Here is a 16,172-nt window from a genome sequence, read left to right on the forward strand (position 1 = left end):
CTATTAGACAATATTTTGATGACCCCTCCAATGGACATCACTCACATCTGCAGTGCGTCGCAGCAGACGGTGTGTTTTATAACAACACGCCAACAAGCCAAACTATGGGACACAGCTCACCTTCTGACGCTTGTAATGGAAAATGCTGCGTGCAGATTTTTGTGTCATCACACCTCCGACAAAACCTACCGTGTGTGGCTAACGCGGTGGGCTGCTGGCCGTCTGCCTATGTGTGGGATCCCTGCAGGGGGGAATGTGGGGGTAAGGTTACGAGGAAGAACATGCATGATCTGCAGTGAGTCACGGCATCGAATGCTCATAATAAACATTACATACGGTCCTGTGCAAAAACCAATTATGTTCTTATTTTTTTAGCAAGAGTATAGCAATCACTACAATGTCACTCTGTAAAAAAGGAAAAGTAAAAAAAGTGAACATTACAATTCTGAGCGCCCCATTGATGCCCTATTAACATTTGCATAGACCTGGGCGATATGGCCTAAAAATAAAATCCGCAATTTGTTTTACAAAAAATTTGATTTACGATTTTTCCCTTACTTTTTAAAGAATACAAATGACAGAGATAATTCAAAATAATGTTTTTCTTTTATTTAATGAATTAGTTTGAAATTATACTGCATACACTGCATTTTACTCCATGTGTATAATGTTGTTATTTTTAGACCAGATGTAACTTGTACTTTTTATAGAATACTTTTTAAAGAATTCAATTAAGAACTTCTATTGGAAAGCAATACTTTTGCTTGAATAGAATACTTTTGTTAACAAAAATGTAACATTTTGTATGCAAATAAACAATCTCCAAAATTTGAGCTCAATAAAATTAAAACTTAAATCTTCTGTCTTGAATAACATACTTCTGTAAATAAAAATTGAGTATTATACATTGTATCCAAACAAATAATGAAGTAAATCATTGAGAGGACTATAGTTTGTTTCAGTAAAGTAAACGCAGCTTTTTTCATTCACACATCTTGGCAGTGTGCAGAGCTGGTTTAGTGATCACTCTACACATTGTGCTTCTTTCTCATCCTACATGGCATCATCATACAAACCTGGTGTAAATGATTCCACCATAGTAAGGTGATTTTCAGCCCTAAGTTTGTTTATCATTGCGTCTTGTTCGCCTTGTAAAGAGGTGTATTTCCCGCACTCGGCTGGAGGCTTTGGTACTTTCAAATGCTGGAATAAGTTTGTTGTGCGGATGCCTTTTTGAAATAAACTTTGCACCATGCAGTAACTTGTTCCACGCCTGCTGCCGCAAAACCAAAGTAGTGACAACACTTTTTTTTTCTGTGGAAAAAACGTTTTGCTCACGTTAGCGTTAGCCTTAGCCACGTTTTGCAATGTGTGCCGCTAAGGAAGTAAGGGGACGATACAAGCTACAGAGGAGCAAAAATGATGCCAGAGAATAGGACAAAAAATTAGATTTTATATTTTTTTAAATAGTCTGCAACAAAAAACTTTAATATATTGATAAAATCGATATGTTGCCCAGGCCTGCATTTGTATTTGAAAATAAGGGAGATTTCGAGGAACATTGGTTAAACACGCATTCCTGGGCACCCCTGGAAGGCCCCAGACGACTTCAGAGGATGTGTATCAGCATGAGAAAAACAGAGAAAAAGACGTTTAGCAAAATTCAGTCATGTTTAAAGGCTTAATGAATTGGATTTTAGTTTACACATGCAATGAGAGAGTTAACAGAGTCTGGGGTGAGCAGAAAACTCTGCAAAATATGCCTGAGAAAGTAAGTAACAGAGATAAGGCCTCAGATGTATTGTCTTCTCTGAGGGGAGGGTCACTGTTCTACACTTTGAGCCTTTGATATCTATTAAAAGTATATTTAAAAAAAAATAAAAATCCCCTACCACTACACCTAAGTGTTTTCCACTCGCTTTCAAATAAAAGATTACTATTCCATTCTTCAATCCATCTATTTTCGACCCCTTGTCCCGTTCGGGTCGCGGGTGGGCTGGAGCCTACCCTAGCTGTCCAAGGTACACCCTGTACAAATCCCCACCTCATCGCAGAGCCAAAACAGATAGACCGACAACATTCACAATCACATTGACACACTAGGGCCAATTTAGTGTTACCAATCAGCCTATCCCCAGTTGCATGTCTTTGGAGGTGAGATGAAGCCGGAGTACCAGGAGAGAACCCACGTAAAATGCAATATTTAACTTAATCCAAAAAAAGGTAATAATCATTTTAACTTAAATGCACACAAGCGTCTCATGTGTAAATGCTTGTGGAAATAACTTCTAATTATCTTTCTAATTGTATCTGTCCTATTTTTTTTTTAACAATCGTTCAATGATTGCAGTGCAAAAGGTCATTATAACAACAGAGGTTGGTGGAATTTTTACTCTGTACTTTATGCTCTGATGTTGAATGCCCTGAGGTCATACAATTTGGAATTCACAAAAAGAGGTTTTAAGATGATGGCAGTTTGACTCTGGAACAGATTATTTCAATGTCCCCTTATTTGTGTTATACTCCATTGTGTAATGGGATTCAAGATACAAGATGAAATAAAAAAAAAAAATTTAAATTAGGGGTTTCCAAATCCAATATTGATATCGGTCCAATATCATCAAAAATACAAGTATCGGATGATATCAGCTTTCATCTAAAATCTTGCAAGATAAGCTCACATACAAGCAGAGAAGTCACTTACAAAAGGTAAACATGGTCGTCTATATTGTAAGCTACTATGAGTGAGCAGCTACACAACAGCTAAGCACATAATGGCACAAAAGATAGACATACTTAATAAGTAAGGGGATATATCGACAGATCGATTTATATTCCAAAAGTATATAGATCTGTGTTTGACAAGTTAGCCTTCCAAAAGATAGGTATCGATACAAGATCGTTTTAAAAGAAAATCAATCAAGTAGAAAAAGAAAAACAGTAGGTAGGCAGACTTTATAAGAAATTTAGCACATTTAGGAATAAAAAATGTCAAAGGTTAAGTCTATTTTGCCTGTCTGTAGCATCATCATAACAAAATTGGCGGACAACAGATACTATATGGCCGGGTCAGGGAACTTTATGGAGCAGCTAAGTCTACTGTTAAAATGTTCTACACTGTACTTTTATTGAAATTTGCTTGGATTTTGACAATGTGTTTAGAAAGTGTTTCCTCATGTTAATTCAACCTAAAGTGTTGGTTGCACTTTATTCAAATAAGAGGTGAATGCATTGGCCATTAAATGTTATTTACTTGCTTGTTTGTATTCATAATTCATGTATACATAATTCCCTCACATAGGTTAATTGGCAACACTAAATTGGCCCGAGTGTGTGAATGTGAGTGTGAATGTCATCTGTCTATCTGTGTTGGCCCTGCGATGAGGTGGGGACTTGTCCAGGGTGTACCCCGCCTTCTGTCTGAATGCAGCTGAGATAGGCTCCAGCACCCCCCGCTACCCCTCACAAGAAATAACAGGAATATAGGAAACGTCACCTGCAGTGTCCAGTATCCAGTATTTATTCACACAGTCACACTAGATTTTTTTTTTTTTTGCTAAAAAGTTTACTAAACCGATTTCAACTCACTGAATGAGATCGTTTCTGAATCGAACACAAATATCAAATTGAATTGTTGTTAAAATGAATCGTTACAACCCTATTAATAAGTGTCCTTAATTGAATAATATTGCAGTCTAAAACACATTTGTTAAAAAAAACAATTGCATATTACGGTATAGCTCGGTTGGTAGAGTGGCTGTGCCAGCAACTTGAGGGTTCCAGGTTCGATCCCCGCTTCCGCCATCCTAGTCACTGCTGTTGTGTCCTTGGGCAAGACACTTTACCCACCTGCTACCAGTGCCACCCACACTGGTTTAGATGTAACTTAGATATTGGGTTTCACTATGTAAAGCGCTTTGAGTCACTAGAGAAAAGTGCTATATAAATATAATTCACTTCACTTCACTTCACATTAGAAAGTATCCAGTAACAAACGTGTCTGCATCATTCAACTGCGTCATGAGAGTCATACGCTTAACTTAATAAAAAATGTTGACAACTAAGTGTCGCCAAAAAACAAATTACTACTCCACTTCAATTTAAAGAGAGACATGTCCATTGCAGGTAGCTAAAAATAAATAGGTTAGTGTTTTTTAACTCCTACCACTGTTATCTTTTTGATCAATTTCACTTGATCAAGTATTTTCTAACATTCCACACTACAAAATAATAAAAGTATGTGCTATGATTTGTGCTGACATTGTATCGAGTTGATATCGGCATCATACAATACTTAAGGCTCCAATATCAGTACCATATCGGCAGTGGTAAAGTTGTATCGCGACAACCCTATGTAAAACCATTCTATCACGGCTGTACAGTGCGAGAATTTCAGTCGCATTTGGGACTTAAAATAGTGCGAGTATCGGAAAAAAAAAGTAGCGAATACAGATTTTACCCTTTAATTTGTGTTTTGCTCCTGAAATAAATCCACCCATATTTGATGAAACTAGAGTAAAATGTTTGCCCATTTGTATAATATGTTTGAAATAAACATAAACCATTACCAAAATGGAGAAGTGATAGACGCGGAAGTACTTATCACTCTGTGCGCGCTGACAGCTGTCTGTCTGTGTGTGTGTGTGTGTGTGTGTGTGTGTGTGTGTGTGTGTGTGTGTGTGTGTGTGTGTGTGTGTGTGTGTGTGTGTGTGTGAGGGGAGCAGAGCAGTAGCTAGCGAGGCTGTGCGTGAGCTCCAAGTCTTGCAACTCGGAAGAAACCAGGTCCTAGTTGGAGGAACTGGTCAGTAAAAGACAACGTTTTTTTCCACAATCTTAAAACTTGACACAAACCGCACTGCGCGTTAGTAACTACGAAGGTCGGAGGGAATATTGAACAACAAATCAATGATTGAAGTGACAAACTTGTCATCTAAACAATACCTCGTTTGTTGACATAAACATACAACCATGGAAGCACATTCAATCCATTTATTAAGCAGAGGTAACACAAACCAGTGAACATTTCAAAAGAGCTGGCGTCAGAGCCGACAAACTTCTACTGCTAGCCTGCTAAACTAACACCAACAACACTATGCAACAGGCACCGCCTTTTAAAAGGCACACGCACAAACTGAAACTTAACTGCATTATGTGAGATATTTTAAGTAACACAGTAATTACTTAACCTAGTAATTCATTAAATAGTCATTTAAAAAAGCCGCTGCCTGACCAGGGCTCAGAAAATCTGCAGACACTCCTCCCACCCCCACCAAGGACTGTTTTCACTGCTGGACTCTAGAAAGAGGTGCCGCTGCCTCCGTAGCAGAACCTCGAGGTTCTGTAACAGATTCTTCCTTCAGGCCAAAAGACTCTTGAACGCATCATAATAATCCCCTCAATTTCCCCCCAAAAACGGATTAACTTGCTGGAATATAAAGACAATCAAACATACATTCATAAACGTGGATGCATATGCAAAAGTGCAATATATTTATCTGTACAGTAACTTATTTATTTATATCTGCACCTTATTGTTCTTTTATCCTGCACTACAACGAGCTAATGCAACAACATTTTGTTCTTTTCTGTACTGTAAAGTTCAAATTTGAATGACAGTAAAAGGAAGTCTAAGTCTCTAAGTCCAAGTCTAAGTAAGTACTTCAATTACTTTTTGGTAAAGTAACGAGTAACTATAATTAATAACTTTTTAAAAGTAAATGTCAGAACATAGCCGGTCACACAGCATCATGAAGCAGTTAGCAGGTTGGTGTTCCTGGCTAAAATCTTTGTGAGTATGTCCTACAATAATGTTTACCTATAAAAACACCATTGTTAAAGGTCAATTATTTTCATCTTGCTGCTGACGTTTAAACACGTTCTCTTAAAACAGGGCACTTTATATCACAAGTTGTTCTTTTGTGGTTTTGTTAGCTAAAGAGCTGAGCATAACAATGTTTTTTTAAAGAAGATTGAAGATTACATTTGACTTTTTTTATATTAATGTAAAGGTTTTTTCTTTTTTCTTATCTCAAAACATCTCTTAAGTTGGGATCGTGTTATGCAAAACCTACTTTTCTTATTTATCGGTACTTGTTTTTGTGTATTTGGCATCCCCATCAGTCTCAAAAATGCAAAATCAAAGCATGGTGGAGATATTTAGTTATGTCAAGAAATATTTCCACCCGTGGGTTACTTTATAAGCCATACTATATTGCAATGGTTCTTAACCTGGGTTCGATCGAACCCTAGGGGTTCGGTGAGTCGGCCTCAGGGGTTCAGTGGAGCCTGCACCGCGGAGGTCAAGACACACCCGACTCATCGTGTAAATAAAAACTTCTCCCTATCGGCGTATAATGGATACCCCCAAACAATGCTCCCTCTAATTTTCCATCTGATTTGCAGGTGTGTAATTTGTTGTGAGTTCATGTACTGTGTTGGTTTTGTTCTTTGAACAAGGTGATGTTCATGCACGGTTCAGTTTGTGCACCAGTAAAAAAACATATAACTTTGTCTAGAATTTGAAAAAAAAAAAAAAAGAAGTATTTCACTGAAGAAGGGTTCGGGGAATGCGCGTATGAAAGTGGTGGGGTTCGGTACCTCCAACAAGGTTAAGAACCACTGCTATGTTGGGATATGAGTTTTGATCCATATCCCCTAGCCCTGCACTCGTGTTAGCAACAGTGCAAGCACAGTTTAGGGATGTTCTGTGTGTTTAATTGAGTGTTATAGTAGGCCTGATGATGGCATTGTGTTTATATGTATGAGGGCACATGTGTACGTTTGGTGTTAACAATAATATTGTGATATTTGAGACATTTCATATTGGCCTTAATTTTTTTCTGTGCTGCAAAACATTTTGTGCTCCTATTTTTTTATTTTATTTAGTAGCACCGGTCGGTGCTCCTAGTGAAAAAGCTAAGCGTACAGCCCTGTCTATGCCAATAACTGATTCTTATTCCATATATTGATTTGTTTCTGCAGAAGTACAGGTACCAGGATGAGGAGACGCCCCCCTTGGAGCACAGTCCAGCACATCTGGCTCCAGGGAAAAGTGCCGAAATGCTTCACATGAGCGACAAGAATCTTGCTGCCATGGAGGCCATACATGGCTACACACCACACACGCATATCTCTCCAGTCAAGGTAAGGAGCAAACAAACACGCACAATCACTTCTGATCGTTGCTTATTAATATGTAACACCATTACAACAGCTCTTTGTGCTCGCAACAGTCAGCACCTTAAGAGTGGACCATATTGAACAGTGATTCTCAACTGTAGTACCACCAGTGGTACATCCGCTCCATTTAGTGGTGTGCCAAAGAATCACTTAATTAGATATTCAAACAGTGTTTTTGTTCAAACTGTTTCTGATGTGGCTAAAAATATTTACTATACTTGTTAAATAAAACCTCTGCCTTGTTTTCAACGAATATTTAGACCTACTACGCTACTGTATTTTAATGTCGGTCATTATGGTGGTATTTGGAGAGCCAAGTGTTTACTGAGGTGGTACTTGGTGAAATATTTTTGAGAACCACTGGTGTAGAACATAAACACACTTCTTGACATGGGGGAGGAACACATTCCTTAGGAACACATTGGCTAACATTGAAACAGATTATCCATGTGATGTTGGTCACAACAATGACAATACATAACGTTATTACACTAGGCTCTTTTAAAATCAGAAATATGAAATGTATATGTATCATTTCATGTAAAATACCAATCCAGTGTATCTAGGAGGTAACTTCACACCAGGAATGTATAAATAAGTGTTCGGGGAAATTCGATATGCTATCTAAACAACATGAAAATCGAAGTGCAAGCAGACAGGAGGTGCATTTAAGAAATATGGTGGAAGGCCGTAAAGCAGCGGTGTCAAACTCATTTTAGCTCAGCCCGTATGGAGGAAAATCTACTCCCGCATGGGCCGGACTGGTAAAATCATGGCAAAATACCTTTAAAATAAAGACAACTACAGATTGTTTTCTTTGTTTACTTCCGCCAAAAATAGAACAAAAACATTCTTAAAATTTACTTATTACAAATAATCCTATTGCTAAAACACTTCGGAGAAAAAAAAATGGTGCCGTTTCAAAAACACCATGAATTTAGACTTTGTATCAGTGTATTTACAAAGCCATTAAACATTAAGCATTTCCTGTTTAGCATTCTCATGTTGGCAGTTTACCATTAAAGACGTGTTTGGAAAAGAAACCAAGTGTTTTTCTCAAACCACTGCATCGGTGACATCCGCAACTGCAACAACCCATTCATTTATCATCATTCAAATATTACAATTATTTAATACAAACAAAACATTTCTCTAAATTACACCACAGCCAAAATCAAGGTAACATAACTACAAACTTAACCAATGTAAAATAAAATACAACAAACAACAAATGTAGAAACACACATTTTTACAACGGAGTTTAAAGTGTGCATCACGCTGTCAACCAATTGCGAGAGTTGCACAGAACTCTAACTACAAAGATGATGGTCAAGTTGACTTAAGTCTTTGCATCTTACCATTTAGTCATGTTATCCGTTGAGTGGTTAATTTACAATGAAAGAAGGTATTGTGCGTTGCTACAGCATCAGTCTGCCACCATCTGCTGCCAGCCACAACAGGAGCAGCAGATTGCTTGCACCTGCGCTGATTGGAGTAGCAGCAGCCAATCCAGAGGGCACTTTAAAACAGCTGGCACGGCATCTTTAAACAAACTGTTACGTGTGACATGGGTTACGCTTGAATTGCTATTGCGACATTCAGTGGACACATTTAGAACAGATTAAAAGATTTCAGCTCATTTTTATACTTAGCAAACTCATCTTGATTAAACCTCTTCGCAGGCCTGATACAGCCCTGCCGTATAGGCAATAACACCAAAAAGTTTTATTGCTGCTTGTTTTTTAGCTGTGAAAATGATGATAATTTATCATGAAGCGCAGACTGCTGTCAGTAGAGTGGGAAATAGTGCAAAAAGTTTTGCACTGGTTAGGGAGTACCACAGTGCTTGTGCACGTCTTGTATGAGAAATAAATAGAAACTACAGTGCTGCACGTTTTTGACGAAAAATAGTTTCCAGCGATCAGACCACAGTAGACCTTATTAATGAATAAAAGAAAACAAAATTATTTTGATAGAAAGCCAACTGCCATGTGCAAAGTCTTGGGGCATTACTGTTTTTGTTGTTTTTTGTGCTATTTTAAGATCGTAAAAAAAAATGCACACAAATACAAAACTCATTTCTAGAAACTGCAGGTGGTGCAAGGAGTAAGGAAAAAACACAAGAACACATATATAATACACATACATATATATCTCAGGGCGTTCAATCATTCGCAAACGGACTGCTTGGTTTGTCTTGGAAGACGTTTTGCCGCTCATTCGAGTAGGCTTCATCAGTTCGTGCACATAGACTTAGACTGGTCAGATCTAGTCCAAACGGTTGGTTTTTTGGAATATAGATATTTGGGGTTTTGGCACCAACCGTTTGGACTAGATCTGACCAATCAAGTCTATGATCACAAACTGATGAGTGGTAATATTAATTTGGATTACATAGTGGCTGTGTATATGCAGCGTGTCTGCTTGAGATTTGTATTGAAAAAAGATAAATATAAACATTGTGCTGCAATCCATATTTTTGGTCTATAGCTTAAAAAAAAATACTTTTCACTGTGTGGCCACACACGAAGTCAAGATCTGACCTACTGTATATTTATCTGAATAAATAACAACTAAATATACATTGCATCCAGGACTAGAGAAAAACGTATACCGTATTTTTCGGAGTATAAGTCGCACCGGAGTATAAGTCGCACCCGCCGAAAATGCATAATAAAGAAGGAAAAAAACATATATAAGTCGCACTAGAGTATAAGTCGCATTTTTTGGGGAAATGTAATTGATAAAACCCAACACCAAGAATAGACATTTGAAAGGCAATTTAAAATAAATAAAGAATAGTGAACAACAGGCTGAATAAGTGTATGTTATATGACGCATAAAGAACCAACTGAGAACGTGCCTGGTATGTTAACGTAACATATTTTGGTAAGAGTCATTCAAATAACTATAACATATTGAACATGCTATACGTTTACCAAACAATCTGTCACTCCTAATCGCTAAATCCCATGAAATCTTATACGTCTAGTCTCTTACGTGAATGAGCTAAATAATATTATTTGATATTTTACGATAATGTGTTAATAATTTCACACATAAGTCGCTCCTGAGTATAAGTCGCACCCCCGGCCAAACTATGAAAAAAACTGCGACTTATAGTCCGAAAAATACGGTATATCGTAAAATATGTTTTGTTATGTACTTAATAGTGCATACTGTATGTGTTTTATTTATGTGAGTATGAGCTTTATTTGGTGGTGACACTATCGAGCGTCGCTGACTCCCATGTATTAAAAACTTTGCATGAGCTCTACGCATGGTTGAAACAGTGCACAGGATTAATCAACCTTTTATGCATAAAAAGTTTCTATGAATAACATTTGCGGTGAAAGTTATGTACACACATTTCATCCCTATAAACATTTTTTGTGCACAGCAACCTTTATATATCAGGCCCTCTAGACTGGGTGCTAGTCAATCACTAGGTACATGTAGAGACAGAAACCCCTTCATGCTCACATTCACACCATCATCTCCAAGTAAATAAAAGGCAGCTGAGCTTACTGTACAGACACTGAACTCATGTCTGATATCCGGTTGACACACGTCTTTCAAACATAAACAAATCTACACACCAAAGCTAAGTGGCATCAATAGGCTTGCGTTTTGTAAATGCAGAATTACTATACTGTACCGTGAAGCAGTGACACGGTACAGTATAGAAATTCTGCATTTACAAAACGCAAGTCATAATGCCCACTTCGTAAATGATTCCATGTGCACAGTAGTGTGATTGAACAACTGGACTGGAGTTTGCTTTGAGGCAGCAGGAAGTGTTTATCTATGTCCCACATGGGACTGCGATGTCACGGAGGAACAGCCTATATGTCCATTAAAATCCGCTGTTTTTAATGAGCGAAGAGAAGAGGCTGTGAGACTGAGCTTTGCCCCTGCTATTTAAATCAGATCCTACTCAGTTTGAGCCGTGCTGGTAATGGAGATTTGTCCTACGGGGTGCTGTGAGGTATTTTAGGGAAAGCTTTTCAAACTGACAGCTGTGTGAATAGATGGGCACTGGGGAGTGAGTTCCAGGTAGCACGGCTACAAGGAGCAACTCACAGCACAAAACTCCATGAACTCTTTTTAATGATCTTTTAATGAGCTTCACATCTGCATGCGAGCACAGTCAGTGAAGTCCCACCGTAACAATGTCTAAAAATACAGAGGAACCTCATTAAGTCAAACAATTCAAATGTCAACCAAAATACCCTTTTAAGTTGCGCTAAACTTCATTTTAACTTAAGTCGTATGTTGCTCATTTCAAGCATACAGCTGTGTATTAATTTCACAATGTTTGCTTTTCCCTTCAACAACAACACCATGACCACTCCTTGCAGTCTTCATGACAGACAACAGAGACTACTTTGGGACAAATGATGATCCAGAACATAATATTTTTGAGCCTCAATTTAAGTAGGATGAGTTTTAGAAGCTGTGTGCTAAAAATACCTATCTTTAGTGAAACACTAAGCATCATGTAGCAGTATTGCTACATGATGATATATATAATAAAACAATCATTTACTGTACAATGTCTCAACAACCCTATCTCTGCGAAGGAAACTTATTTCTGCCGCTTGTTATCTCGACCATAGACATCTTATAAGTAGACACAGCATCGACCGAGACGTGGGGCCGCCATCTTGGAGTGGTGAACCGCTCCACTCAGTGCAATTCATTTGGCAGGAGCAATGAACTGTCAGCGCATTAAATTAATCTGACCTCACTGAATACCACTGTCATACGTGTAGCTATGATAAAGGACACATGTTTTGGCGTGTTTTATTATTCATAGTTTGCTTAACAGTAATAGAATATTCTTAAATGCTATAAGTGACCAGATGTCCGAGATCAAAACTGGGAATATAATAAATGATAAATGGGTTGTACTTGTATAGCGCTTTTCTACCTTCAAGGTACTCAAAGCGCTTTGACACTACTTCCACATTTACCCATTCACACACACATTCACACACTGATGGAGGGAGCTGCCATGCAAGGCGCTAACCAGCACCCATCAGGAGCAAGGGTGAAGTGTCTTGCTCAGGACACAACGGACATGACGAGGTTGGTACTAGGTGGGGATTGAACCAGGGACCCTCGGGTCGCGCACGGCCACTCTTCCACTGCGCCACGCCGTCCCAGAGAAGGGGGAAAAAAACAGTCAGCTATTTTTAAGTTCAAGAAACAATATGATTAGGTTATATATACATGCGTATATCCTACATAAACAATGTATGAATAGATTAGATATCTATATATCTTAGGGACCTATAGACTGTATCTCTGTTGCTGCAGCAGCAGAGAGTTTATTCTGTCTTGACACTTTGTATTGATATTTTGTATTACATTCTTCCCTTAAATGATAATGTTTACAGTGATTGTTTTAGATGTATTTTTTATGTATGTCGCTTTACATAAAAGTGTCTGCCAAATACTTAAACACAAACATATGTAAACACCTGAAAGTCTTTATACCAAATTCTGTCTTACCCAACAATGTTAGTATTTGAATATTGTTACTTGAAGACTTATTCCTGGTTACAATTACCGGTATACTGTTAAGAAAGTATTGTCTTATACTTTGCCTGAAATGAGAACGCATCACAATCAGTGGCTAATTGGGTTGGGAAGCTAGACTAAATATAGACTTGTATAATACTGTATCGCCACTGTCCATCTGATTGTCTAGTTAGCTAACATATATTACCCCCCCTCCCCCCCCCCCCTACACAATCTGGACTGTGGTCCTAACTTTTACCCTTGTTGGCTTTTACAATCTTTATCTTCATCATTTATTTCAACTTTATGTTATTCAAGTATGACATTTTTTAATTTAATTAATTTCATTGACAAGCAATTATATTATGGTCATACTCTTGTTTGCTTGCGGCTACGATTTCAGTACTACTGAAGATCTTTGCTCCTTCTCCACTCTGTGGTAATATTCTTTTCACAGAAAACAACCAATAGTACGTTAATGTTAAATCTTACTTTTGAAAAGTAATCCCCCGATTCCTATTTTCAACAGTCCGCTCATTTGAGCAGGAAAACGCTGAACACCAGCCCGGCATCTTGTTTTCTACCTGTCAACTGTCAGTTTAGGCTGCTCACCGGTTCCTCATCACCACTTCAAGATGGCGGCCGAATTTCTCACATCACAGCAGCCAATGCTACGTATACTTAGAAGATGTCTGTGATCTCGACCTTGTCCTTTTGTTCGTTACCCAAAGCTCATGACCATAGGTAAGAGTAGGAAAGTAGACTGACCAGTATATCGAGAGCTTTGCCTTCGGGCTCAGCCACCTCTTCACCACAACAAACCGGTACAGTGACTGCATCAATGCCAGCGCTGCACTAATCCGTCTGTCAATCTCGCATTGCATTTTTCCTTCACTCTTGAACAAGATCCTGAGATACTTGAACCCGTCCACTTGAGGCAGAACTTCACTCCCAACCTGAGGGGTGCAGTCCACTCTTTTCCGACTGAGAACCACGGCCTCAGATTTAGAGGTGCAGATCATCATCCCAGCAGCTTCACACTTGGCTGCAAACTGCCCCAGTGAACACTGAAGGTATCAGCCTGATGAATCCAACAGGACCACATTATCTGTAAAAAGTAGAGATGCAATCCTCTGGCCACCAAACTGTAAAACCTCCACACTATGACTGCGCCTAGAAATTCCATCCATAAAAATAATGAACAGGACCGGTGACAAAGGGTCCATCGTCCACTGGGACCATATCTGACTTACTACCGGCAATGCAAACCAGACCCCTACTGCGATTGTCTAGGGAACGAATGGCCCGTAGCAACGGATCCCGTATTCTTGGAGCACCCCTCACAAGACACTTCGAGGGACAGAATCGCATGCCTTCTACAAATCCACAAAACACATGAGGAATGGTTGAGCAAACTCCAATTCCCCCTCCAGTACCCTAGCGAGGGTGTAAATCTGGCCCTGTATTACATGACTAGAAAAAAGAAACCCACATTGTTCTTCCTGAATCCGAGGCTCGACAAACGGCTGGACTCTTCTCACCAGCACCCTGGAATAGACTTTTCACGGGAGGCTGAGGAGTGTGAACCCTCTATAATTAGAACGCACCTTTTTGATCCACCTTCTTGAAAAGGGGAACCACCACCCGGGTCTGCCAATCCAGAGTTACCGCCCCAGACTTTCATGCTATGTTGAAGAGACGTGTCAGCCCCGACAGTCCCACAACATCCAGAGCCTTGAGGTATTCGGGATGAATCTCGTCCTCTCCTGAGGCCTTGCCACTCAGCAACTTTGGCTCCATTGATGGACATGTCCGCGTTTGTAACCTCAGACTCTGCCTCCTTCACAGAGGGTGTGTCTGTAAGAGTGAGGAGAACCACAAAGTATTCCTTTCAGCACCCAACTATATCTCCAGTGGTGGTCAGCAGGTTTCCGCCCTCACTATACACAGTGTGGACAGGACACTGCTTCCCTTTCCTGAGGCGTCAAATGTTTTGCCAAAATCTCTTTGACGTCGACCAAAAATCCTGCTCATTGGTCTCCCAGAACTCCTGTCACGCCCAGGTTTTTTCTTCCGCCACCGCCAAGGCCTTGGCCTGTCGGTACCTATCAGCTGATTCGGGAGTCCCACAAGCGAGCCATGCTCTTTAGGCCTCCTTCTTTAGCTTGACAGCCACCTTTACCTCTAGTGTCTACCATCAGGTTTGGGGGTTGGAGGCACCAACCGCCTCGCAACCACAACTCCGATCAGCAGCAGCAACAGCAATGGAAGTACGGAACACGGCTCATTCGGTCTTAATGTCCTACACCTCCCTCGGAATGCAGTAGAAGCCCTGCCGGATGTGTGAGTTGAAGATCTGGCGGACGGGAGACTCTGCCAAACGTTCCCAGCAAACCCTCAATAATTGTTTGGGCTTGCCCGGTTTGTCCAGCATCCTCCCCAGCCACCTGATCCACCACCAGGTCGTGATCAGTTGACAACTCAGCCCCTCTCTTTACCCGGTTGTCCAAGACATGCAGTCGCATATCTGCAGGTCAAAGTAGACCAAATCGGATTTTTTTCTAAGTCAGATTTTTTCCAGCAGACTGTTTAGATTACAAGTAAAATGTGATGTTTATCAGACTGCAGTATAAACGTGCACAGGTCCCAATGTGGCCCCAATGTGGCCTCTACGTTACTTGCATGCGCAGTTCGATAAAGTGAAAACAAAAGAAGTTGACCGGATTCTATAAATAAATGAAGTCGCTACTACTACTATAACCACTACTACTACTACGTTGTAAAATAAAAGCCGCCACACCTTAAAAAGTAGGTGTTTTTTTTACGTTAAAACAAATTAAAGTAAAACAATGTATCAACTTCCGCTGGCTGGCCGTGTTTTTTACTGCGCACACGAATGACGTAGCACGACCAAAGATGAAGTAAAAGTCACAAACAGATTGCATTGCCTTTCAGACTGAAGTCATATTTTAAAAGATCAAATTCCAAACAAATTCAGACTATGTTCTGATGTAGCTTGAATTGGATGCCAAAATATCAAATTTGAAGCACTTTGGAACATTTATACTGGCAAAAAAATATCCGATCTGTGTTAACTTCAGGGTAAAAAAATCTGATTTGGTGTCTAGTGTAAACGGAGCCTCTAAGATGGTAAATGTTTGACATTGGAATTTATTGGTTGGTTGGTTGGAATTTAATTTGAACATGTATACAGTATCAATATGATATATTACATATTTTACATATTTTTATTTCCATGAATTCCTCTGAGAAAAGTCTGAACACATAGATTGTGTTGGACCTATGGAGGCTCCGCTGTTTTGTTTTTTTTAGACATTTTACACAACACTACCTCAGGAGGCTAGGTGTTAATTCAACTTATATTACCTTTGGTTTAAAAACATGAAAAGCTATGCAAGATAAATTCAAAGCTCGTAAGCAGTGTGACAAAATATTAAGAAGTAAGC

At 39.3% G+C, this 16,172-nt stretch overlaps 1 protein-coding gene across 3 annotated transcripts in view; it reads left to right on the forward strand.

Annotated features, from left to right (window-relative positions):
• Positions 1 to 16,172, forward strand: part of LOC133607596 (disks large homolog 4-like) — a 184,656-nt gene that overhangs the window by 106,532 nt on the left and 61,952 nt on the right. For all 3 annotated transcript variants that reach the window (XM_061962379.2, XM_061962377.2, XM_061962378.1), the window contains exon 2: positions 6,982 to 7,143. In XM_061962379.2, the coding sequence (XP_061818363.1) occupies positions 6,982 to 7,143 (162 nt within the window). The remainder of the gene's footprint in view (positions 1 to 6,981; positions 7,144 to 16,172) is intronic.

The sequence above is a fragment of the Nerophis lumbriciformis genome, linkage group LG09 (assembly GCF_033978685.3).
Source record: "Nerophis lumbriciformis linkage group LG09, RoL_Nlum_v2.1, whole genome shotgun sequence".
In the NCBI taxonomy this organism is placed as follows: Eukaryota; Metazoa; Chordata; class Actinopteri; order Syngnathiformes; family Syngnathidae; genus Nerophis; species Nerophis lumbriciformis.